Here is a 24,938-nt window from a genome sequence, read left to right as displayed (position 1 = left end):
TAAAATTGAAATTTGAATTCTTGTTCCCATTACAAATTATTATTTGTCTTAGAAATTCATCATATAATAAGAAGCATGGGAGTATTACACTTATTTGTTGTATGGGAGGGAAAAGCATGTTAGAGGGAGAAAGATTTGCAGGAAGACTGGAGCAAAAATAGCACCTATCAGTTGCTGTCAAGCAGCAGAGGCGAGTGTTGGTTAACTGAACATACACTTGATAGCCCACTTTCGTGTTGTAAGGCAGTGGATTCACACGATCTATTGGAAGTGTCCTTTAGAGAACACAGCGCACTGTGAAGCTAATCGCTAAATGTACTAAATATTTTAGGATTTTGATATGCTGAGCAGTTTAATCTGAATTAATTGCTGTTTTCTTCTGAATGACTGGTAGAAATGAACATTATACTGCCGCCAGCATCTCCCCCCCAACACACATACACATTGGAAGTTGAAATTAGGCAAATACCTTGATAACTTCTAAGAGCCAGTTGCTCATACTAGAGATTCTGCATTGGCTATAGCTAAGAGGCCTTGTTAAAAGATATTACACTGAGGTAATTTCTTATTCCTTTGCAACTTTTCATGGAAACAACAAAAATAATAACAGCTTACCATGTGCTAGGCAATGTCTAGCTCATTACATTTTATCTCAGCAAGAAAGTGGATTCTGTTATTCAACTCAATTTGCAGATGAGGAAACTGAAAAACAAAGAGGTTAAAAATAATTTGCCGTGCTACACAGCTAGAAAGTGGTAGAAACAGGATTTGAACTCACTTAGTCTGGCTCCAGTCTGTCTCTTACTCACTATGCTCTAATGCTAAAAAAGTTACATGAGACTGCCAGTAGTTTTACTTGGCTAGCTCTAGTTACTTGGCTCTTACAAAGTTTTAATGCCTCTCAATTTTGTGGCATTTCTTTATTACAACTAACCCTAAAAAATCCTAAGGAACCCTGAAGGATTCCTAACCCAACCAGGAGTCTCTTACCAACTTAGGAGATTCAGAAGGGAAGAATTCTTTTTAACAAGTAAGTGGTTACCTAACTCTAGTTAGAAAACAAATATTCTTCTAGGACCTTTGTAAACAAAATTAATATGAGAAGATAGGTGATTTCCTTAGCCTTAGTCATGATAGGAGTTCCTGAGAGCTTAGTTTACTCTGAAAATCTGTTTAGCCACAGAATAAATTGTGCCTTTCTCCCTTAGAAGACTTACGCTTTGACAAGGTGTGTTAAATATTTAATTGTTTTCCAGAACACCCTTTAGGGTAGGTTAATATTAATAACCCAATTTATGCAGGCAGTACTCTAACCACAGAAAAGGATTGATATGTCTAAGATCTCATAGCAATACCAGAATCAGAAATACCCTCTTTGGAGTTTCATGCTTAGTTGGTATTGCTTTGTACTCTCTTACTTCCAAGAAAAACCAGACTGCCAGGATTTGAATTAGATGCTAAATGCTTTGCAAGCAAGTATAGAGCGTTAAGCAAAGAAAAGTATTTCCATTTTCACTTCGGACATTGTTAGCTAAGGCATTTCATTTAAATCATGTCGTTCAAAAAACTCTCAAGGTTTAGTCTAAGGTGCAGAATCTCATTTTTGCATCAGCAAAAAATAAGTCGTATGCACGGAATATGACTTGTTACTTTTTAGGTGTCTTTCCATTCTTCCTTCTCCAACATTTTCTTGTGTTTCTTTAGTGAGAACATCATCTCTACCTTTGCTGGGAAGACAAGCAATATTTTTCTACATAGGCAACTTTTTTAAGTTCCCCTTTGAGCTGGAGTAGACCTATGCTATATAGTCCAAAGAATAGAAACTTCTGTTTTTTCTGAAGTTCTTCAGTTCTCCCTCAGACAACTGGAAGGAGTAATTAAAAAATTAGGCAATTCAACTTTCTCTTATTAGCCTAGATAATCATGGAAATCACACCAGAATGCTAAACCAGTCTGTTTTTAACTGTCAGCCTAAGAAAATTCATATTAACAGTTCTAATTTTAAAGCATATAGTTTTCACTTGATCATTTTGATTCTGCCTACTTCCAAGAAATATCTTAACATAAACTTCTTATTCTTCCTTTAACTCCCCCAGTTCTCCCTGATCCCCTTTTCTGCCCCGTCCCTCATGAATTTGCTCCAGTTCCTGAGTTGGAGGTTAAAACATTCTTAGAATGCACAAGACTTCCTTCAGGAGGGTGTCTGGGTCTGAGGTCACTCGGGAGGACTGATTTTAGCTTCAGGATCTTATGCACATCATATCTTATAGATTACCTGCAAAGCATTTTAAAATATTGCAGGCATTTTAAAAGATGAAACCATTTAAACTTTTATAATAGGAAGAGGGTGGGAGAGAAAAAATAAGAAAGGCAAAGGTTGAAGGAGGAAATCAACTGCATAAAACACAGCTAGATTTTCACTGGGTTCCAGTGTTAAAGGTTTGTCCTTTTGCTTTACTCGACTTGTGTCAAGGTGAAAAATGCTTTAGAGGCAAATTCACCAAAGCTGAAGGCAGAGAATATTCACTAGGAATAACATATATTTAAAATTATCAGTATCATTGTCATCATTTTTTCCTCTCTGCTTTTAATAGTCATGCTTATTTATATCTCAAATAAGAATTGCCTCTGAGAAGTGTGCTGTTCTTCATAGTAAATTTTAGCCAGTTGGGTGTGTAGAGCTGTTGTTGTCATTGTTCTGTTTTATTTTAATACTGGTATGCTTGGTTTCCCCATACTTACCTGCATGTACTGGGTGAGGAAGACAGAAGTGGAGGCAAATCTGCAACCTCTCTCTGTCCTCTCAGGAGAATCTGGAGGAAGGAAGCAACTACCATTGCTCGTGGCGTCTTTTCTGTTAGCCCTCCAGGGCCCACACACACTGCGCACCTTCCATCTCTATCAAATCGTACTTCTCATTGTCTCCCAGACACCAGTGAGAATTCCCGTTCCTGTCGCTTTGCTCAACACGTTCTTCCTCCCTGCCTAGAATGCCACCTTCTGTATTTTTTCGGCTAAAGAGGTAGTATTGACTAGAGCAAAGCCAGGAAGCTTTGTGGTAAAAATAGAATGATTCAAATCAATTGATTCAGTCAGCTAGGCACGTTACTTAATTTCACTGACAATCAGTTTCCTTATCTGTAAAATTAATATTTCAAAGGGTGTTTTTGAGGAGTAAGTGGAAGAAAAAATACAAAAATACTCGATAAATGTTGGTTCCCTTCCTTATAGTTCCCCCTTTGTAAGTACTACGTATTCTTCAGAGTTCAGGTTCTACCTCCTCAAAGCTTATTCTCGGAAGCTCTTACGTGGCACAGTAGACGCCCACATTATCGTTCGTTGTCTTGTGTATGCTGTCTCCCCAAGTTGCTCCTAAGTCTCTTGCGAGCTAAAGCTTCTGAGGTAGCCTGGTTGAAAATGGTAGCCTCAGATGTGTGATAGTGTAGAACCGGAAAGTGGAACGTGACTCCCTGAGTATGCGGTCCCCTTTCTCTAAACTAGTAAGTTGGGAAAGGTTTTGAGCCCATTATGTTTTCTAGGCACAATAAGGGCAATGGCCTGAGAAGTGCTTTCCTAAATTATGGAATCTGAAAGAGAGTCATCAGATCCAGAGACTTCTTGTATTTCCATTGCTGCAAAGATAGCCTGATTGGATACATACATCTCTTTGAGGCAACATTCTCTTAAAAAAAAAATTTAGAGCATGTTAGCATGTTTACATGTTTGGATGTTCTGATAAAGGAGAAAAGTTCCTTTTACACTCTTACCCAGAGAATTGTCCTAGAACAGGAATGTAGGCTTCCACTGAATGTGCGTCTTCAGCAGCAACACACATGGAACATGGCGAGACCTGTGCAGCCAGCCAGATGCCCGCCGCAGCAGACGCAAAAGCCCAGTAACACATCGCATAGCCAGAGAATGACCATCAGGTGGAGCTGGATAGTGGCTCTGTATCCCTGTGACACACAGTCCCGGAAAAAGCCAAAACTCTCTGACCCCCGGGCAAAATTGTAGCAAGAGGTCACGCTCACTATACAGGTCAGAAAGCATCACAGAGCGCTGTGATTACATTCAAGGTGTGACATTTTATGCTTAGGTAAATCTTTATGACAGGATCAGAACTTGTTTTCCAAAAGAAAAATAGGCACCTGTGTGATCTGACAGTCTTAAATGTGGGTTCTCTGCCACCACTGTCCCCCTCTAAGTCCTTGGTTTCTAATTTATAATCCTTTAACTTTCATTTTAAGCTATGATGCAGGAATGGTATATTTTTCGACTCTAATTCATCTGTCTCCAGACTTATTGAGATACTAATCTGTCATTTCTCACCTTCAAAAGGCGAATAGAAGGAAAACCACTTTTTTATGATGTTTTTGACTTTCAGAGAAGTGTTTTACAGCCATTCATTATGAATGGAAGGCTATTTTGGGACTTGATCTTTGTTGTTATAGCTTTTCCCCCAAATGCTTACAGTAGCCTAACAGGTGCCACTTGAACTTCAGTGCAAAATCTTGAATCACAGTTATGATCTGGCTTTGGGCACTCCAGCTCACTGATTTGTGCGTGTCCTGCTGGAGAAAAACCGACAGTCACCTTTTTGCTCTTCTTGATACTTGGGGACCTTGAGCTACGGGACTACACAAGAGAGGTTTCTAATGTGCTCTGTCTGTGTCTCTTGTCATTGAGGTAATTGTCATGTGAAAACCCTGGACAACAGCCATGACAAACAGAAATATTTTGACAACCCACAGTCACTGGACGCTGCTGAAGAAGAGCCCTCTGAGACAGGAACAGAGGAAGACCCTGTGCTCTCTGTTGAGAATTCAGGGAGGGACTCAGATGTCCTTAGACTTGAAAGTAAGTTGATTTGACCTGAGCTGTGCTTCTGGGGTAAAATCAACTCTCAAGCTTGAAGCTTAGGCTTTTCTCTACTCTCAAGCGTTTGTTCTTTCTTTTACCAGTCACTTATTATATTGTAGAATCATGAGGGTGACCCTCAGGTTGTGAGGCAGAAGGCAAGCTGTAAAGTAAAAATGCTCTTCACAGTTCTTTCTTTGTTCTCCACCTCAACATCTTCATTTGCGAGAATAAATTTATGTACTAATCTTTCTTCTTAATGTCATTAGTCTATTGAGTAAGTCATTGAAAAAAAAGCAAGCTATATTTACACTAACCCAATAAAATTTAAAGACTTGAAATAATGGGCATGCCTACCAGGCCTTCTCCTAAAATTCCACTTTATGACCACATTTTGAGCGATGCTGTGCTGAAAAGTTCTTAAGATTATCAGTTAATTTATAATTGCCAGAATGAGTGACTTCTTCTTAGTACTGCTCCTGCTTAACCTCTTCACTGCCTTTGGAACTGTGCACAGCTCCCCACCTGAAACTCTTCCCTTCTTCTCCTCTTGGCTTCTGGGATACCGCTTGTTCTTGGTTCTCTTCCTGTCCTCAGAATATCTTTTTTCAGTTTCATTCACTTATTCTTTACTTTGTCGTTTATTTTTTTATGCAGGATCTTAATCTTTGTCTTCTTTTCTTAGTCCTCCATGTGTTATCTCTTGGTGTTTCAGAAACTTTGGAGTATACCAGTGACTCTAAATCTGTGTTTTCTGCTAAGACATTCTCTGTGACTCCAGATCTTATTTTCTGTCTTTTTAGTGGTCTCTTTCTGGATGTGGAAGTGCTACAAGCACTTCAAATTTAACATGTCTAAAATTCAGCTTGTCCTCATTTTGCCCCATTTCCTGAACTGTATCTAATTCCTATATTCCCTGTTACTGGCCCAGCTCATCCAGTCATCACTATATCCAGTCAGTCCCTAAGAGCTGTTAGATTTATCATCTCTTCATCTATTCGCCTGAAACCTGCCTGAGCTACTGTAGGAGCTTCATAATTGGCTTCCCTATATCTAGTCCTTTACTTCAGTCTATGTATGGAGAGTGCGGGGGCAGGGGGGAGGGAGTGTGTGTGTGTGTGTAGGAGAGACAGAGAGAATACATATAAATTGGTATACAATTTAAAAAGCAGAAACAATCCCTGTTACCAGTTTCTTCTGTGTCCAAAAAGTTGTTTCTAAAATCAGACCTGATCTGGTAAGTTGCCTACATTTAAAGTTTTCAGTGGCTCTCTGTTACCTATAGGAAGAGTCCAAATGTCTTACTGTGAAATATGAAGCAGTTTGGCCCGTGATTCTGTCTCCAGCTGTACCATCTACTAGTGCTCTGCATAGCAGGAAATACAAACCTTTCGCTAATTCCCTCACGTGCCATGCTGCTTTGAGCCTTCATGTCTTTGCATAGATTGGGAAGGGCCCCTCCATACTCTGTGCTTTTTATAGGCAACTCCTATGCATCTCCAAGATTCAGCTCAAATGTCATCTCCTCTGTGAAGCATTTAAAAAGGTCTCCAAGCATTTAGTTGCTCCATTTGCTGTCTTGTTCCCACTTTTTATCAAGGCACATTTTATATAATATTAATTGCTCGTATGTCTTATGTCCCATCAGGCTATGAGCTTCTTATATGTTGAATATAACTTTATATTCCTGTGTACAGTAAATATTTGTTAGAGTAATGAAATGTGGCCTTTGCCCTCCTGCGTAGAGTGGATTAACATATTTAGCAATTACAAAATCTTGTGTTTCTTTCTAAGTGGTAATGTGTATGAAAAACAGTGCCTAAGAGAAGCAAGCTAGACCTCAAAGGGGGAGGTTGCGACCTTCACTTTTGCAGGTTTAGAATATTAGTTTCATCAGTTCTACCAGAAATCATTGGGCTTTAAGGAAATTAATTTCCCACTTACCAGCTCAAAAGAAATTGACTTTTAAACCAGATGGCCACTTTGTTCATTCACAGTGCGGCTAACTCCTCTCTAGTGACTAGCAGCTTCACGTCTCTTTGTGGCATCAGGTACGTACACAACCAAATGAACATCATGAGGGAGGCTGATAAACTCAGAATCAACACAAATGAAACTAAGTAATATTAAGGAGCTTGGGTTTGGTTTGTTTTTTTGTTGGTTTTTTTCTTCCTGGACAAACCACAGGGCATGCGGGATCTTAGTTCCCCCACCAGGGATCGAACCCGTGTGTCCTGCAGTGGAAGCACGGAGTCTTAACCACTGGACCATCAGGGAAATCCTGGGGTATTTTTTTCATTTTACGGGAACTGTCCCTATTCCAATACAACTCCTTAATGACTAGAATACTCCTGACTACCAAATTAGAGTCTTTTCCTAGGACAATTCAGAATAAAACCCAACCAAAATCTTGTTCTTCATCTCTTCGTTTTCTGGATATATCATTGCTTGAGGCAGATAACCTAGTGTTTAAGTTTCTGTAGTTCCGTGTCTGCCACATAGTTCTGTGCCATCCCCATACTGGGGAGACTGAGTGGGTGCCCTGGCTGGGGCTAGGTGTTTGCCAGGTCCCTTCGACGTTATGCAAACTGTCTCTTAGGGTGCATTCCTTTCCCTATTGCTAATTTAATTATAGTATGATGATGACTCTTACTAGTTTTACTCTTAGGTACTTTTTTTTTTACCATGTCTAAATTATGGGAGTACCTTCTTCTTTTCTCTAGATACTGACAAGTCCGTAAGGACCACAGTCATGGTATAAGTTAGCATGTTTATGCCAGCAGGCTTCCTGTAGTGTCATTAGGAGTTGGAAAGATTCTATTTTTTAATATAAATAGTATGGCTTAATAAAAGTCAATCATAGACATTAAAAACTTTTTAAAGCTATTTTTGGAGGAAAATTTAAAGAAATACAAATAGTTAAGCCCTCTCCAGTAACCATAAATTATTAGGATAATCACTACCTTTTTGTGGTACTTTATAACTTACAAAGTATTATGAATTATGTATTAACCCTGTGAAATAGGTATTATTTTTAAGCCCATCTCGTAGGTGAGAAAATTGAGACTCAGAGAGAAGTTAGGTACCTAGCCTAACATCTTTGGTAGGTGGCATATAACTAAAACTCATCCTCAGGCCTTCTGCTCCCATGCACTGTGTGTCATTTGCCTATGAGTCTCAGAAATAGGGGTTTGATAGATTAGAACTTTATTTTTTAATTTGTAAGGCCATTTTTAAAGAAAACTAGCATCTGCTATTACCATTATTTTATAAAACAACATTTTAATGTCAAAAAAGAACAAAGGCAATCTTAGAATAAAGGTCAGTCTTTCTCAGTGGACAGTTGGCAGCTTTACACCAGCAGCTGTGTATCTGGCTGGACACAGTTTGTGTGTGTGTATATATTATAACTTTAGATGCATGTTCTTTTTTATATATAAATTTATTTATTTATTTATTGGCTGTGTTGGGTCTTCAGTGCTGCACACGGGCTTTCTCTGGCTGTGGTGACGGGGGCCACTCCTCATCGCAGTGAGCGGGCTCCCCACTGCCATGGCCTCTGCTGCTGCAGAGCACGGACTCCAGGTACGTGGGCCTCAGCAGTTGCAGCACACGGGGCTCCATAGTTGTGGCTCACAGGCTCCAAAGCGCAGGCCCAATAGCTGTGGCGCACGGGCCCCGTTGTTCCGTGGCATGTGGGATCCCCCTGGAGAAGGGATCGAACCCGCATGCCCCGCACCGGCAGGCGGACTCCCATCCACTGCGCCACCTAGGAAGCCCACGTGTTCTTTTTTTTTGTTTCTCATTTTGCTAAGGACTGGTGAAAATCGTGTCACTGATTAACATCTGAAAAACCACTGCTTTAATACCTCATCATCTAGTCCAGAATTCCTCCCCCAGAAACCTTATCTGTGGAGCGTAGGTTTTGTAGTCAGAGATATTGTTATCGTGTCCCGGCTCAGCAGCCTACCAGTTGTTAAATCTTGGGCAAGTTACTTAACCTTGCTGAGCCTTCCTTACCTCATTAATTTAAAAATAAACAAACCAAAAAAAAAAAAAAAGCCTCAGAGTGCTCTTGAATATTTAAATGAGATAACTTAGGGAAACGTTTGTACCAAGTACTAGGACACAGATGGAACTCAGTAAATGTTCATTTCTGTCAACACAAACACAGGCGTGACTCTACAGCTTCCCGACTTAGAGGTTGCTTGTGAACCAAAGTCCTCACAAGTACATACACGCAGTATCTGCGCAATAAACATCAGTAAAGGAGGCCCTGGCATATTTGCACAAGAGTTATTACAGGAACAGTTCCCTGTCTGCTTTTCTAGGTTGTCTTTTCCGAATACTCTGTCTTCTCTTACCATCCTAACCCAGCTAAAAGAGGCAAAACACTAGCTGTGCCAGTGAAAACTCACGATTGTTGTTTTCTTCTCAGAAGTGAATCGTTTCCCTGCCTGCCTTAGTCTGAGTGATTTAATCTATGCCTTTTGCACTTTCTGGTTACTGGCTTGAAATTTTATGCCATTGTTTATGCATTAAATCTTAAGTCCACAGCTTTACAGTCTGACTTGAAAAAAGAGATCACTGCTTTTTTGTTTCACTGCCTTTTTTTTAATCGAAGTATAGTTGCTGTACAGTATTATATAATTTACAGATGTACAATATAGTGATTCTTAAAGGTTATCCTCCGTTTATAGTTGTTATAAAATATTGGCCATAGTCTCCGTGTTGGATAATACATCCTTATAGCTTATTTTATACCTAATAGTTTGTACCTCTTAATCCTCTATTCCTGTGTTGCCCCTTCCTCCTTCCCTCTCCCCACTGGTAACCTCTAGTTTGTTCTCTATATCTGTGAGTCTGCTTCCCTTTTGTTATCTTCACTAGTTTGTTATATTTTTAGACTCCACGTATAAGTGATATCATACAGTATTTGCCTTTTCTGTCTGACTTATTTCACTTAGCATAATGCCCTCCGAGTCTATCCATGTTGCTGCAAAGAAGACACTAGAACTCGAGACAGAATTGCCCAAGGTCCTATGGTGGTGGAGTCCAAATTTGAAACCAACATTCTCTATTTCCGTAGTATACTTTCTATTTTGTGAGACAGAGGTACATATTCTTAAAGGTAGAATGTGCCTGCTTGCCTTCAGAAACCACAGTCTAATAGTAAATGGGTATTAATCATGTAAAACTTCCTGGAGGAGGTGTTTTGAATGCAGACTCTGAAGGAAGGACTTCCTGTTGGTGGTCATCTGTTTGAATGTGTGACCTTTACCTCTTGTTTATTGTCACTCTATTTCATTTTGAATGCAGCACTTATCTTTTTAGCCTCTGCTTCCTAAAACTCTTCTTGAAACCTCTCTTCCAAGGTTATTAATGCTGCTTCTTATCAAACACAGTCACTTTTTTTTAAATCAACTTCTGATGGTCCTCTACCTCTCCGTAGTGTTCCCAGCATTGTCCGGCTTCTGCTTCTGCTCCAGGCATGGGCAGCTCAGTCTCCCCCTGGGTAGCCCATTCCAGTTCCGACCATTTATAAGTCTTTCCTAATAGTGAGCTAAAATATGACTTCTCATTGCTAGTCCTGCCCTCTGAGGCCAACAAAGTCTTGTCTCTCACTAATATCACATTTCCTTAGGTATTTGAAGATAATTATTGTTCCTGTCTAACCCCGCCCCCCATGTTTTTTGCTTCTTTTAGCTAAATGTCCTCATTTCCTTCAATAACTTCTCTTCATTATAGTTTTTAGTCCCTTCACCATCCTTTAAGTACTCGCTCTGGAATTTTTTTTAAATCTTTCTAGCAAAATATTTTTCAAGTCTGATTGTGTGTGTGTGTCAGCTACTCTTTCTGCTACGGGATCACCCTTGATTTCTTCCGTTCTTCTTCATTTAACATGGTTTTGAGTACTTTCACCAAATCACTTTTCTGTGAATGTGCTCCACTTTGAAAATCTCTTAAACTGTGGTGCCCAGCCCATGAATTTCCAGGTGTGTCTGGAACGTTGCAAAGTTATAGTGGACTTTTTTTTTTTCTTCCTTTTTTCTTTTTTCTCATTGTTTTTCTTTCTTTTTTTCTTTCTTTTTCTTTTTATAATCAGAATTACATATACCTCTCTACCATCTCTCAGCACTTCTCCTTGTCTCTGTGATTCTTGCCAGATTACCTCACAGGGCTCAGACTCAGCCGTGAGTTTTCCCAGTACCCTGAGATAGGATTCATCAAAGTGAAAAAAAACATGAACTCACATAAGCCTCACTGTGGGTGCTCACAGCCTCTTCACTTCACAGTATTTATTCTCCTTTTTCTGAACTTGGTGTACCCCCCCCAAAATAATAAATAAATAAATAAAATTAAAAATTATTCTCCTTTTTCCAGTTTGAAAATGGTAAATGTTGAAGAAGATGAAGAAAAAATAAAGATACGGGTTTCAGTCTCTCTGTTTCCAGTTTACATCATAGCATCTGCCCCACAAGCAATAGCCTAATATTTACTTTTTCTTCTTACTTCAAGTATAATTTAAAACCTTCTGAGATCCCACTCTAGTCCAGACCTCTCTCCAGACCTGGGTTCTGTATTTCCAGCTGCTTATTGGACAGTGTCTGGAGATGTGTCCTTCCATCCATTCTAGCCTAGACAAGCTCCATGGCTTGTTACTTCCTGAGCCCTCAGCACATTGGTAAGCACATAACAACAGATGTTTACATGAACTAATGAACAAGCATCTGAAATCCCAACACTATCCTGTTGTCCTTTTCCAATTCCATTGTCTTTGTAAATAGCATTATGTTTTCATATTCACAGATTCTAAAATTTCACATAGGAAAAAAAATCTTGCAATCATCTTTGGATTTATTCTATTTGCCATTATATCCATATAATTACCAAATTCTATTCATTTTTCTTCATTGAAATTTCCTCATACTTCTTTCCCCTCCCTTTTTAAAATTTCCCCTTTAACTCCAGCCTGTCAGTTTCTCTTTATATAAAAGTCTTATAGAGATTGTTGAAGCACCTTTCTAATTGTCCTCTGTCCTCTGTCTTCCTTCTGTCCTCCACCCCCTAATTCCTAATACACCAGCTGATTTACTAATCTAACCTTTATAAATATTGTGGCTCTCATCTTGTTATTCTTTGCTTAACAAACTAGAGGCTCCCTTTACAATGAATCTTCTTCCTGCCTTTCCCAGACACTCTCAATGTCACCTATCTTCCCTAAGTATCTTATTTGCTGATATACTCTGTATACATTTTTGTTCTAGTTAATCTGAAATTAGTAGTGCCCTCACATATACCTTCCTTATGCCTGTATCTGTATGTATGTATATGGGTATGTGAGTACATCCATACCTGCTTTTTTAGTTTTGTCACTCTGGGAGTGGCCTCCCTGGACCTCTATTCTGTCTAAATCCTGCCTCAGGGAGTCTACCTCCCTGTAAGAAGCATTTGGGACTACATTCAATCATGTTTTTCCTTTAGAAAAAAATATTTAAATGTAATTGTCTCTCATTGTTTATTGATATATAGTTTTGTGTCTCCAGCTTGATTATATTTAATTCCTCAGAATCAGATTCTTTTTGCTCCCACCTGTATAGCACATGGCACAGACATGGGCACGTAGTAGGGTCTAAATTAGTAGATTGGTTTATTTTTTTCTAACTCACAGCACATTTATGATCTCCCCATTCCTCGCCTTTATTTATGGTTGTTCTTTAAGAGTTGCTATCACCCCTACCCCAGCAGCCTTTGAAAAGGCCAAATGGCTGCCAGCAGCAGAAGCCTGCAGAGGTTCCGTAGTCTCTCTATTGAACACTGATTTCCATCAAGGAAAGGCCCATTTTCTAAGAACTTTTTAATAATGATGTCTATTACCATATGATAAGGGCACAGGGAAGTATTAACCTTTGGGACCTGGGCTTACAGAACTCTTTGCAGCTAAACAACATGAATGCCTTCTAAATTGTAGCAGTTACTGAATGGAAATGAGGCGTCCATACACAGCATCCATATGCAGCTCTGCCTGTACACTGGGGAATTAGTGACCAAAAGCCACTTTCCTTTAAACCCATATTCTTGGCTGTGGCCAAATCTATCAAAAATTCTTTTCTGTATCAGGACCAGGTGCAATGAATCCCATGGTAGCCAAAGGAGAAAGAAGGAGAGGCAGCTAAAATAGCTTGAGGAGTACTTAGAAACAACTCTGTTTCTACAAGTCAGATGCCGGGCAGTTCTAATTAAGTTCCTGTTTGGGATCCTTGTAACAGTCCTTTTCCTATAACAATCCTGCTTTCCTAGAGTAGCTACTGAGAAGTTTGTACATCACATAGTGTGCCAGACACTATGCTGAAGACATGATGCTTGCCTCTCTGTTGGCTTTCCTTTCATCTGGGTTGACAGTACTTTAACACACGACACTTTTTAGTTTAAAAAGTCTTGAAGTTCTAGCAGGACAGGGCAAAAGCAGTCATAGCAGACCCTCAAGGACCTCACAAAGCAAAGTATTCCTGAGTTCCCATTAATTGATTCTACAGCTGTTTGTGCCTGCTTTGTGCCAGGTGCAATGTTGGACATTTGGAATGTAGTAGCAAACAAGATAGAAACTAAAAATAAGAACTCTTTGTCAACCCTACATTTATAGGCCATTGCCCTGAGAAACATCCATGGGAGTCTTTACATAAGAAACATGAGCAACATAATAAATACCTTGATAACCATTTTAGGAAAAAATTACACTAATATATTGCTATTTCTTATATTAGCCATTAGTGAAAATGGGAGCCTTCATGTGGAATTAGGATAATTTTTCACTAAACAAATCATTGTTCAGTTAAGGCAGTTAGACTGTGTGGTCTGAACTGCTATGATGTTTCATTTGCTATTTGAATAAAGCTTGAAGAATCCTATATATTAAATAATATTTCATAATAAACTTCATCTTTGCCATCTATGTCTCATATCTAGTGCAAGTTGGGTTTTTTTCCCCAAAAAAGTACACACATAAAATAGACATCAGCATGCTCACTAGTGACATAATCCATGACTGCCTGCTGTCTCGCTGCTGCCATTGTTCTCAGCCAGGTTTTTTACAAAAGCTAGATAACAAGGATGATATGATATTGTGAATTTTGAAGATGTTGAATGGTATTTTTATGAAGATGCACTACAGAAGTGCCTCTAAGCAGAGCCAAAACTTTTTCTCAGAAAGCAGGATTGGAGTCACTCAGGTACTTGAATGACTGTGTAATTTTTAATAACATGCTGGTACTTGAATTTCAGGTACAGTGGTTGAGGAAAGCAATGGTTCTGATGAGATGGAGAATTCAGATGAAACAAAAATGTCAGAGGAGATATTGGCTTTGGTGGATGAATTTCAACAGGCATGGCCCCTGGAAGGCTTTGGGGGGGCACTAGAAATGAAAGGACGGCGTCTAGACTTGCAGGGGATACGAGTACTGAAGAAAGGTCCCCAGGATGGAGTAGCCAGAAGCTCTTGCTATGGAGACTGCAGAAGCGAAGATGATGAAGCAGCAGAGTGGGTGAGTGTTTGCCACTCATTTCTTATTCGACGGTAGCCCAGGTATTTGGGGGTGTGGGAGGTGCTCCTAGATTGCAAAGTGTAATGGTTCTGTTGGGTGTATGGCACTACTTTACTTCATGCTCCAGTCAGCCTCCACACAGGAATTGTACTGCCAGAAGCATTTCTTGTTACTTGGTTATTTCTGGCTCGTCCAGGAGGCAGAGGAAATGGGATGGGTATGAAACCACACTCAAGGCCTGCAGACTTGGAACAGCACAATTCAGACATCTTTCTTTTCAGTTTCCCCTCTACCCTTCAAGGCTAGGTTATTTTGTTTATTTCACTAAACATTTTTCATCTAGACCTTTGGGAATTAAACTGAAGGAAAGAACTTAACCCTAGCATGGGACCAATTATTTTTAAAGTCACCAGTTCCACAGCCATGGGCAGGTGTGATAATGGTCTCATTTTTCCCTAACACATTTTCATTTCCCAGATCACATTCCAAGTCAAACGTGTAAAGAAACCCAAAGGAGATCATAAGAAAACTCCTGGGAAAAAGGTAGAGTCGAATCAGGCAGAAAATGTACATCGTAACCAAGCAAATCTGGAGATCACTGGCCCAAAGGTGGCCTCTCCTGGGCCACAAGGTAAGTTTGAATATTTAATATGCCTATTTCTTCTTTCATATTCCACTGTCTCAGGGCTCACAAAGTGTGTGTTTGCAACTTGAAGTAGATCAGATGAGAAGGTAATTGAGCAAGAGAACAAGTCATCGATATAAAAAGTTTGGTTTGACATATGTTTGATTTTTTTTTTTTTAACCATTGGCTATTTGGCTTATATTCTTACCATCTTGAACTTAACTATCCTTTTCATCCTTAACCTAACAGTCTAGTTTAATATATAAAACCATGGGTTTAAGACAGACTCCCTAGGTTCACACACCACTTTTGCCATTTAATTCTCTGTGCCTCATTTTCCTTATCTATAAAATGGGGATAATTGCATCTGTCTTACAGGGTGGTTGTATTATATGAGTTTAAACATGTAAAGTGCTTTAAATGAACGGGGCACATAGGACTCAATAAATATTAACTGTCTAGTAACATTTTTGTATGTCAGATATCTCTTAAGTATTGAATAAATGCTTCAGAACTACTCCCCAGGAAAAAAAAATGCATTTACATCAAAATTTGGCATGTAATTTCAGGGTTCATAGTTGTCCCAAAGTCTGTCTTTGGCCTGTAGGTTCAGGGCCATTGCCATGAGTCCAGCTGACTTTTCCAGCAATGAAATAGTGGTAATAGAATTTCTTTAAAAAAAAAAGAAAGAAAAGTCTCCTTTTTTTTTAAAACGATATTTTCATTGTCTTAGACTTTGAAAATTCAAGGTAACTTCATGAAAATGTGTCTTATTTAAGTTGTACTTACAAAAGCTGAAAGTCGAGGACACATAATAAAATGTAAAGAATGAGGTCAACTTGGTTAAATCCCAGAATGTTCTGTGACTTGAGCAAAATACTAAGGACACCAAAAAGGATATTTTGTCATGACTAGAGTTGAAAGTATGAAGTAGCTTTACTGTGTAAGGAAGATAGCATTTGCTAACAGATTATGGAAAGAAAACAACACTTTCTCTAGTAGGTCTGTCTGCAGTAGCAGGGAAAAAGATGTTCAAACTATAAAACATCGTTATAGCAATGAAACTTCCAGCAGATTAAATAGTAAATGTAATAAAAACATAAAAGAGGAAAATTCAAATGGATATTTATATACTTTGAAGGTGAAAAAGGACTTTCTAAAGCAGAGAGGAAAAGAAAAAAATCATTCTGGTGTCAGAAAACACTACAAAATAGAAAGACAAAGGATTGAAACAGTATTTTTGCAGAATATTTATCTATATTTACAGAATATATGATAAGCAAAAGATATCAACATCGTTTAAAGAGGGACTTCCCTGGTGGTACAGTGGTTAAGAATCCTCCTGCTAGTGCAGGAAACATGATTTCAAGCCCTGGTCCAGGAAGATGCCACATGCCGCAGAGCAACTAAGCCTGTGTGCCACAACTGCTGAGCCCCCGAGCCACAACTACTGAAGCCCGTGTGCCTACAGCCCATGCCCCACAACAAGAGAAGCCACTGTAATGAGAAGCGGGAGCTACTCTCCGAAGAGTAGCCCCCGCTTGCCACAACTAGAGAAAGCTCGTGTGCAGCAAGACCCAAAGCAGCCAAAAGATAAAATAAATAAATCTGTAAAAAAAAAATCATTTAAAGAGCCCCTACAAATTGATAGGAAAAATACAGCATTTCAATAAAATATGTGCAAAGTACATAGGCATTTCACCTATGTGAATACACGCACACCCCCATACACGGCCACTAAATGTGATAAAATGTTCAGTCTCACTAGCAATCAAGAAAGTGCAAATATAAAATGTGACATGCCATTTTTGCTTGTCAAATTGTCTTTGTGTAATACACGATGAGAGTTAAAATGAATTTTGGGATAGTTTTACTAGAGGTATCAGAAAATTTTTAAATATACCAACAGTTCTAATAATTTACCCTAAGTAAATTATTTTACAAGTGCGAAAGATAGAAGTACAAAGATACTGATCACCGTGCTGCTCATCATAATAAAAATTTGAGAAACACCTAAACGATGGTAGCTGCCTAAGTTAATTACAGCACATTCTTGCCATGTGCTGTGCAGCCAGGATGTCTGTAACTTAGGAAGTGAACAAAAGCAGTTTATAAAATAGCATATATAGAGAATACTTCAGTTTTTGTAAAATAGTAAATCTAGTATATTTCAACTACATTTTTTCACATTTTAGTATCTCTGAAATTGAGATCATCTTACAATTGATAGTATCTTAAATCATAATTGGCAACATTTTTCTTTCTTAAATCATGTAAAATAATGTGCACCTTACAGTATATGACATCTTAGATTTGATGAAATATGCTAAAATAAGCACATAGAAACAAGTGTAGGAGAGAATACACTAAAATGCCATAAATGATCATCTCTGGTTGCTGATAGGGCTACAGGCAATTTTCTGTTTTCTTCTATATACTTTTCCATTTTATAAATATTTTACAATAAGCCTATATTACTTTTACAAACAAAAACTAAAAATTTCTCGTAAAAGTGAAAATTAAAGCTCAGTATGGTTGAGATGATAGGAGAGCACGTAGGCAATTTTAAATGGATTCAAGTCGGTGGGACCGGGTAGGGCACTGAATATGCTTGCAAATGAGATCATGGAACTATTATTTACTGTCACTAAAATGAAAAGTTCTAAAGCGCAGAAGAGGCGAGAGAAGACTGGAGAGGTTTAGTATCCCAATTTCCAAGTAAGTATGGATTCTGTCCACTACCAAGTGTTAAGGTTTGTGATAAATCCTGACAAAGTTCTAAAGCAGATTATTAAACCAGTACTTTGTGAGCCCATGGGAGAAGAGTAGGGATCATTAAGGGCCATTGTAGATCTTCTAAGAATTAATAAAACTAATAATGCATAATTAATTTTGTTTCCTACTTTGGTGAGGGCTACTAGACTGGAAGACCAGGAAAATGCCATAGACATAATGTAACTGGATTTAAGCAAAGCATTTAATGATATCCTTGTGAACAAGGTGGAGAGAGGTGCACTCAAAGGCTCACCAGTGCCTGCACCATAAGGACCAAACTTTGTAGTGTGGTACACAAGACCATTTACAACCCAGCCTTTCTCCCTGCTTCAGTACCATTCTCTGAACCAACCCTGCTCTCGTTTTACCTCCTTGTCTTTGCACATACTTTTCCTTCTGCCTGGAATGCCCTGAATATGCTTGCATATTTGCATATACCTCCACAGTGCTAAAATGTCACTCATCCTTAAACTTCAAACTCCAGTACCATCTCTTCCTTGGACCTTCAAGCAGCATTAGTTGCTCTCTCTTCTGTGCAGCTGTCTCTGCCTTCACTCTAGCACTTATCCTATTGTGTTCTAATAATTTGCTTAACTTCCTTACTAGACTGTGCGTTCAAGGGCAGGCCCTTTTATAATTCCTCTCTGTATCCCTAGTGTCTTAACATAGCTCCCAGTCCCTTATAATAGATGCTCAATAAATATTTTTCAAGTGAATTTCTTAAACATAAAAGAGAAATAAGCTTTATTGTGAAATCTGTGGTTCAGTTCTTTAATTTGTTAAACAGTTCATTTGAAACTCTTCCAAACTGTTTTATTCTGTTTCATTAAAATCTAAATCTAAAGCCCTGTCTGTGTTTTAAACAGTTTTCTATTGTTAGTAAATTCCTACAGTAGAAAAAGAGCTATACAGAACCAGAGTTTTCCTTCCTGTCCATTCCATTGGAATTTCTTCAGAAGAATCCTTCCCAGAAGGGACTTAATACTGCTCTTTTCTTAGGGACTTGGTCTTAGTAAAGGGCCTACATGCAAAAGGTAGTACCTTTGAAGGGTATCAATAAACAGAGCTTTAAAAGCCCAGTAAAGCTTTAAATAGCATAATTGGAAGCGTGCACATTAGAGTCAAACAGACCTGGATCTGAATCCCAGTTCTGCCACCTAGTAGCCAGGTGACCCTGGGCAGGTCACTTGATTTCTCTGAGCCTCCGTTTTCTCATCTGAGAAATGAGGATGAAACTCTGCCTCATGAGGTTACAGATGTAAAGCACTTAGCATAAGACCTGAACACACAGTAAGTGCTCTGGAAATAAATGATAACCTCTCATTATCATCATTATTCTCTATCCCACTGCTTTTCTTTACAGCAGAGGTTGTCTACCAGGAGAGGTTTTGTACTCCCAGAGAACATTTGCCAGTATCTGGAGACATTTTTGGTTGTCATTTCTCAGGGAGGGTGCTGCTGACATCAGTTGGGTAGAGGCCAGGGATGCTGCCAGACATCCTCCAGTGCGCAGGACAGCGCTCGCAGTGTCAGTGGTACCAGGCTGAGAAACGCTGCTTCAGAGAGAGATGTTTCTCCTGACTTAGAGTTGTCTTTATAAAATCAAAATGTATTGATTTTGAATAGAAATCAACAGAAAGGTAGAAATTAAGTTCGGTGAAATGTTAACATTGAAGAGTATTTTAACCTTTATCTCAGACTTAAATCCAATGAGGGATGCATTTATTTTTATTTCATCGTCTATCTTTGAAAACAAGGCTTTACTGAAAGGTGATTGTTATTCCCATAGCTGTGAATGACAAGATTTTAGTTAGTTCTCTAGGTGGTAGAAATTCTGAGGACTAGAAGAATGACTGGCACCTCTAATACACCAATCTGGGTGAAGTAATCACCAGGGCATAAGACACTATACATTCTGTTCCTTTGCGATTGTGTCAATTGATGACATACTTTCCTTCCAGGAAAAAAGCGTGACTACCAGAGTCTGGGATGGCCCAGCCCGGACGAGTGCCTCAAACTCCGCTGGGTAGAGCTGACAGCCATCGTGAGTACCTGGCTTGCAGTTTCTTCAAAAAACATTGAGTGAGTATCTTAAACCTCTGCCTTCTTCGTGGTATTTGTGTACCAGTGGTCCCACTGGGCCCAGGCTGACTTCACGGATGCCCTTCTTTGTCAGCAGCTACTAGAAGAGTCTTCCTTTCCAGGGTTGGTGGTTCAGAGGATACCACAGAGGGGCTCAGCCCATTGTACTGAAACAGTCTATGTGCCCCCTTCTCAGTGCCTTCACCCATACTTTCTAAGCTGTCTGGAAGTCATAGATAACTTACTTAGTTTGAATTAAGGACTGGATCTCTCTCCATTAAAGCACAAAACCTCACTGACATCACATGCTTGAAAAGGGAGCCAGAGCAAATCCAGATTTACGAGCACCTACGAGGACACAAGGAGCAAGGTTGCCTCTCTGATAACTGCTTCTTCTTCCTTGGATGCTCATTCTCTTTTGTTGGCCCCTTTTCTATCTTTTAAGCATTGGAGTTCCCCAAGATTTACCACTAAGCCTTCTTATTTTACAATCACTCCTAGTAAGACTACTCTACTCCCAGAACTTCTGTCACCACCCGTATGTTGACTACTCCCAAATTTAAATCTCCACACCAGACCTTTTCTTCAGATCCCTCAACTTCTCTCTCCAGTTGGCCTCCCTGCCTAGATATCTCTCCAGCACCGTAAGCTCAGGAAAACCAAGCTCACCGTTCTCCTTCCAGAAAAAATCATTGTTTTGTTTGTTTGCTATTTCTTCTTGTTAGTAAACAGCTCCAGCAGTGCTTAGGCTAGAAACCAGGGAGTTATCCTTACCCCTCAAATCCAGTTATTACCAGTTCTTGTCACTTTTACACTTTGAGTATTTTTCAAAACCACCTGCTTTTCTTCATCCCATTGTTGCCTCCTTAAACCACAGCACCCTCATCTCCACTTAGATTTATCCAGTAGTCTCCTGGCTGGTCCTCTTGCTTTATTCATTCTTACAGCTCTTCAATCCATTCTCTCCACAGTACTCAGCATTATTCCTCAAATATAAGTCAAATAATCCTTAAAGTACTCTAATAACTTGTAAATATTGCTGTTTACAGTGGCCCACAGAGCCCTTCTTGATCTTCTCCTGACACGTCTTTCCATCTCCAGCTCTGCCCTCCCTCCTGCCAGGCCTTCACATGTGGTGTCTCCTTCGCCTGTGGTGGTGGTCTCAGCACCTTCTCGCTACCTGGTTAATTCATACTCCTGCTTCTGCTCTTAGGAAATCCTTCATTAACCACCCCCTTCCTCCATTGGCGTAGAGGAAATATATACCCTCCTGTAGTAAACTGACATTGTACTATGTTTTTATCTTTTACAACTCATCACATCTATAATAACTGACTATCCCAAGACTATGAGCATCATAACAGTGGGAACTGGGTATGTTTTGTTAATTATTATAACCCTGATATCTGACATGTGATAGGCTCTGAATAAATAGTGAATGAATGAATGAATGTTTGCCTAATACCTGTTAAACCTTTTAAGTAGCTGTAATATAATTTGGCAGTGCCAATTTGCCACATCAGTATATATGATGGTGTATACCATTTAGCCTGTATACAGCAGGAAAATGACCACTTTGGAACCATGAAGGGAAGTACTTACATCTTATACATAGATACAGTGACTAGCTGGATCTGTATAACATTTACCCTTTTACCGTCTAAACTTTAGGTAACTTTTTCTGTGGGGACAAGTGTGCTTCTGTGCATAGAGGGAAAACAAAGGATAGGAACCACTTGTGGGTATTTGTCACTGTCTGTGCCCTGGAAAAAGAAATCCTAGAAGAAAACCCACATGGTTTAAAACCTCCCTAGTGAGAAAAAGTGGCCAAGCAGCAGTAAGGAAATCCAACCGTACGGTGCATAGAAAGGAGGCAGCTTAGGTAGATTGAGAAAATACTGAGTTTAGGACTCAGATACCCTGCTTTGACCCAGGGTATGATCTCTATTCATACATTCAACAAATAGTCATTACCAGGCACTGGAGTCCTTGTACCTGTAAAAAGAGAGATCAGACTAAATAACTTCTGAAGTCTCTTCCATTGTGAGATTCTGTGGTTCCAGACAATTCTAATAATATATTGAAGTTATGGTCAGCTGAGTATTAATACTTTCTCCCCACCCACTCACTTTCCCATGGCTAAGGTGGTCATCTCCATTTTTCAGCATCACAGAACACATAGACTTTGCCACTCCGATACAGCAGCCGGCGATGGAACCTGTTTGCAATGGCAATCTCCCCACCAGCATGCACACCCTGGACCACTTGCAGGGGGTTTCCAACCGAGCCAGCCTACATTACACGGGTGAGAGCCAGTTAACAGAGGTGAGTGCTCGGCTTTATCAGCCTGTGTGTAGCTTTCAGGCCCACAGTTGTGATGTGACTGAGCACAGAGAGCACAAGCAGCCACGCCATATTTTTTTGCCTTTTTTCAGATGGCTGTCATCTAGGTGGCTTTAGGCTAAGCCTGATTTCTTTCAGGCCCTGTGACCGAGTTATGCTTTTTTTTATGACCAAGTAATTTTAATTCTGATTTATTCCTTGAGGTGGGTAGCATTCTGCTTGCCGTCAGACAGAGGCTCTTTGTGAGAAATATTTGGGGCAGTTAATCCTCCTGTTGGCTTTCTTAAAGAAGGAAGGGGAGGAGGACAGACCCAGCATATACCTAGCAAGGAGTGTACCTAGAAGAATAATTGAAAAACATGCCACAAATATCCAACAGTAGAGGATTTGTTAAATAGTTTTGGTACAGACCTGAGATAGTATGCAATAAGAGCCATTAATAAAGATGCAGTAGAAATGTATTTATTGGCATGAAGACATTTTTAGAATATATTATGTGAAAATGTAGGTGACAGTTGATAGTGTGATCCCACAGTATACAGTCTGTAAGAGAAGTAATATATGTGTACATAGAACACTATCTGAAAGCTATGTAAGCGGTATCAGCAGTGGTTGTGGCTGGGTGATAGGATCACAAGTGCTTTCTTTCTTTCTTTACTCTATTTTCTATAATGCCATAATGATGTATCTTACACATCCATGATTTTTGTTAAGTGAGAGAAGGCAGAGGGGATGGTAAAATGGCCTTCAGTGTGTCTTGCACAAAATGCGGTACCAACAGGACCACAGAGAAGGTCTGCACCTGTGGTGCAGTGCCCGACTCAGCGTCGGCAGTGCCAGCAGACTTTGCCTCATTTTCATTCCTCTGACCTACCATCTTCCTCCCTATACCAGGTATTGCAAAATCTTGGCAAAGACCAATATCCACAACAGTCACTTGAACAGATTGGCACCCGAATTGCCAAAGTTTTGGAAAAGGTAAGTCACTCTGTAGGAAAGCTCTAAACTATTGCCCTCTTTCTAACTTTTCCAGATCATTTGCCACTATGTGGCTCTAACCTCTTCTGTTAGTTACTTAACACTTGGTGACTAAAGGGATGACATGAAATGTTTCAGTCACTTTCCCATTAATTTTTCCATCACTTGGTTAGTATTCTTTTTTGCTGCTTTGTTTACCTTCTGTGCTTAAACTTACGTGGTCAGTTTTCTCTTTTTTCGCCCAGCGTGGATATAGTCAGGTGCTGCTGCTATGAACTGTGGGATCTAGGTATGGGAGATCAGTTGGGTTCTCCTTTTCTGATGGTAAAGAATATTCGGTATTTCGGATGGTGGGTGGGAGTCACATCTCGAAATATCTTTTTTCTTTGAAATCATGACAAGTATTTGCAAAACCATATTTTCATGCAGCCTACAGAAAATATAGTTGAGAGTCTCAAGACTATTCATCTGCCTCTGTGTGATATTTGTTTAAAAAGGATGTTTTTAAATTTTAATTTAATTATTTTATTGTTAAGAATCTCTCCACTTAGTTATTATAAGGATATTGAAGAGATAACATAACATAGTGATTAAAAGAGTCAACTCAGCTTCCCATCGGTAGAGATCGGAGAATCGCATCAGTTTAAAAGAGAGGAAGTGGAAGGCACTCAGAAGTCTGTTCCATGGCGCTTCTGAAATTCATCCGGCCATATATCACCGGTTCCCCCAGTTCCAGGTTGGAAATATTCCTCGGTTAGGGCCTGTTTTGGTTCCCTGGGGTTGGTTTCCTAATCTGTTTCTCAGCTCTCAACTTCTCTGAGCTCTTTCCTTCTCCTTAGAAATGTCCTGAATTTACAGCTGAATAGCTTACTCTGCCTGCTGCCTGTCTCTATCCCTGGCACAACTTCTTTAAGAAAACTTTATGGACTTTCAAATGATGAGCCATCCCGTCAGACAAAAGCCACACCCACAGATCTCTTCAAGAAGGCCCCTGTCTCCTTTGAACATGAGTCCAGGACAATACTTTTAAGGTGCTTAGATGCCTTTTGTCTAACTGCAAGTCTGTGAGGCTTAAATCTAGACTCACATCTTTCTGAGGTGGTAGTAACAAAAGTGTCTAACTGCTGTGCTTTTGATTTGATCTTAATCCTGAGGCCGTAGTTTTACTGGTAGCACCTGGATTTGACTTTTTATGAAAACCTTGTGCTGACTAGAGAAGCTGGCAATTGAGAAAGTTTCATTTTCTAACCCTGCAAGTCCCAGGTTGGAAGCATTTTCTTTATTTCTGCTTGAAAGATGTACAGTTCCTTGTTTAGGTCTCCTCTCTCTTTTAATACCTAAAAGAATTATAGGTGCTTTTTAAAAAACCACTTGTCACTTTCATCGTCCTTCCTAGAAGTCCTCCTAGCCAGATCCACAGCTTTGTTAGGTATTTTCCTATATTACAGGATACAGCCTCACTATTTCTTTTGCCAATAGATAATAATGCCTCCTCTCCAGGCTCCATTAGCAGCTTCCTCAGTGCTCTTCCAGCCTTCATTAATGGTTTCGTTGCTGCTCCTTTGACAAGTGTCCTCAACCCGTTCCCCAGACTAATGTCACATGCTTTAAGTTTCTGTTATGGCAACACTCCATTCTTGATACCAAATACTATTTTCAGTTATCTTTTTGCCTAATAAATCATGCCAGAACTTACTGGCTGAAAACAAAACTATTATTTGCTAAAGATTCTACAC

General features: G+C 39.5%; 1 protein-coding gene across 7 annotated transcripts in view; it reads left to right on the top strand.

Moving 5' to 3' along the window:
• TTC17 (tetratricopeptide repeat domain 17) overlaps positions 1-24,938 on the top strand; it is a 134,696-nt gene that overhangs the window by 80,233 nt on the left and 29,525 nt on the right. For 5 of the 7 annotated variants that reach the window (XR_009047438.1, XM_057695006.1, XM_057695005.1 and 2 more), the window contains exons 17-22: positions 4,687-4,857; positions 14,140-14,399; positions 14,877-15,030; positions 19,761-19,881; positions 22,047-22,206; positions 23,119-23,202. Coding sequence is in view for 6 of the 7 variants with exons in the window: in XM_057695006.1 (XP_057550989.1) it covers positions 4,687-4,857; positions 14,140-14,399; positions 14,877-15,030; positions 19,761-19,881; positions 22,047-22,206; positions 23,119-23,202 (950 nt within the window). In the remaining variant the exon portion in view is untranslated. Of the gene's footprint in view, positions 1-4,686; positions 4,858-14,139; positions 14,400-14,876; positions 15,031-19,760; positions 19,882-21,226; positions 21,256-22,046; positions 22,207-23,118; positions 23,203-24,938 lie in introns of those variants that run through there. The other 2 variants (XM_057695009.1, XM_057695008.1) reach the window with 2 other exon arrangements.

The sequence above is a fragment of the Hippopotamus amphibius genome, chromosome 9 (assembly GCF_030028045.1).
Source record: "Hippopotamus amphibius kiboko isolate mHipAmp2 chromosome 9, mHipAmp2.hap2, whole genome shotgun sequence".
In the NCBI taxonomy this organism is placed as follows: domain Eukaryota; kingdom Metazoa; phylum Chordata; class Mammalia; order Artiodactyla; family Hippopotamidae; genus Hippopotamus; species Hippopotamus amphibius.
This window is presented reverse-complemented; position numbering and strand designations above follow the sequence as displayed.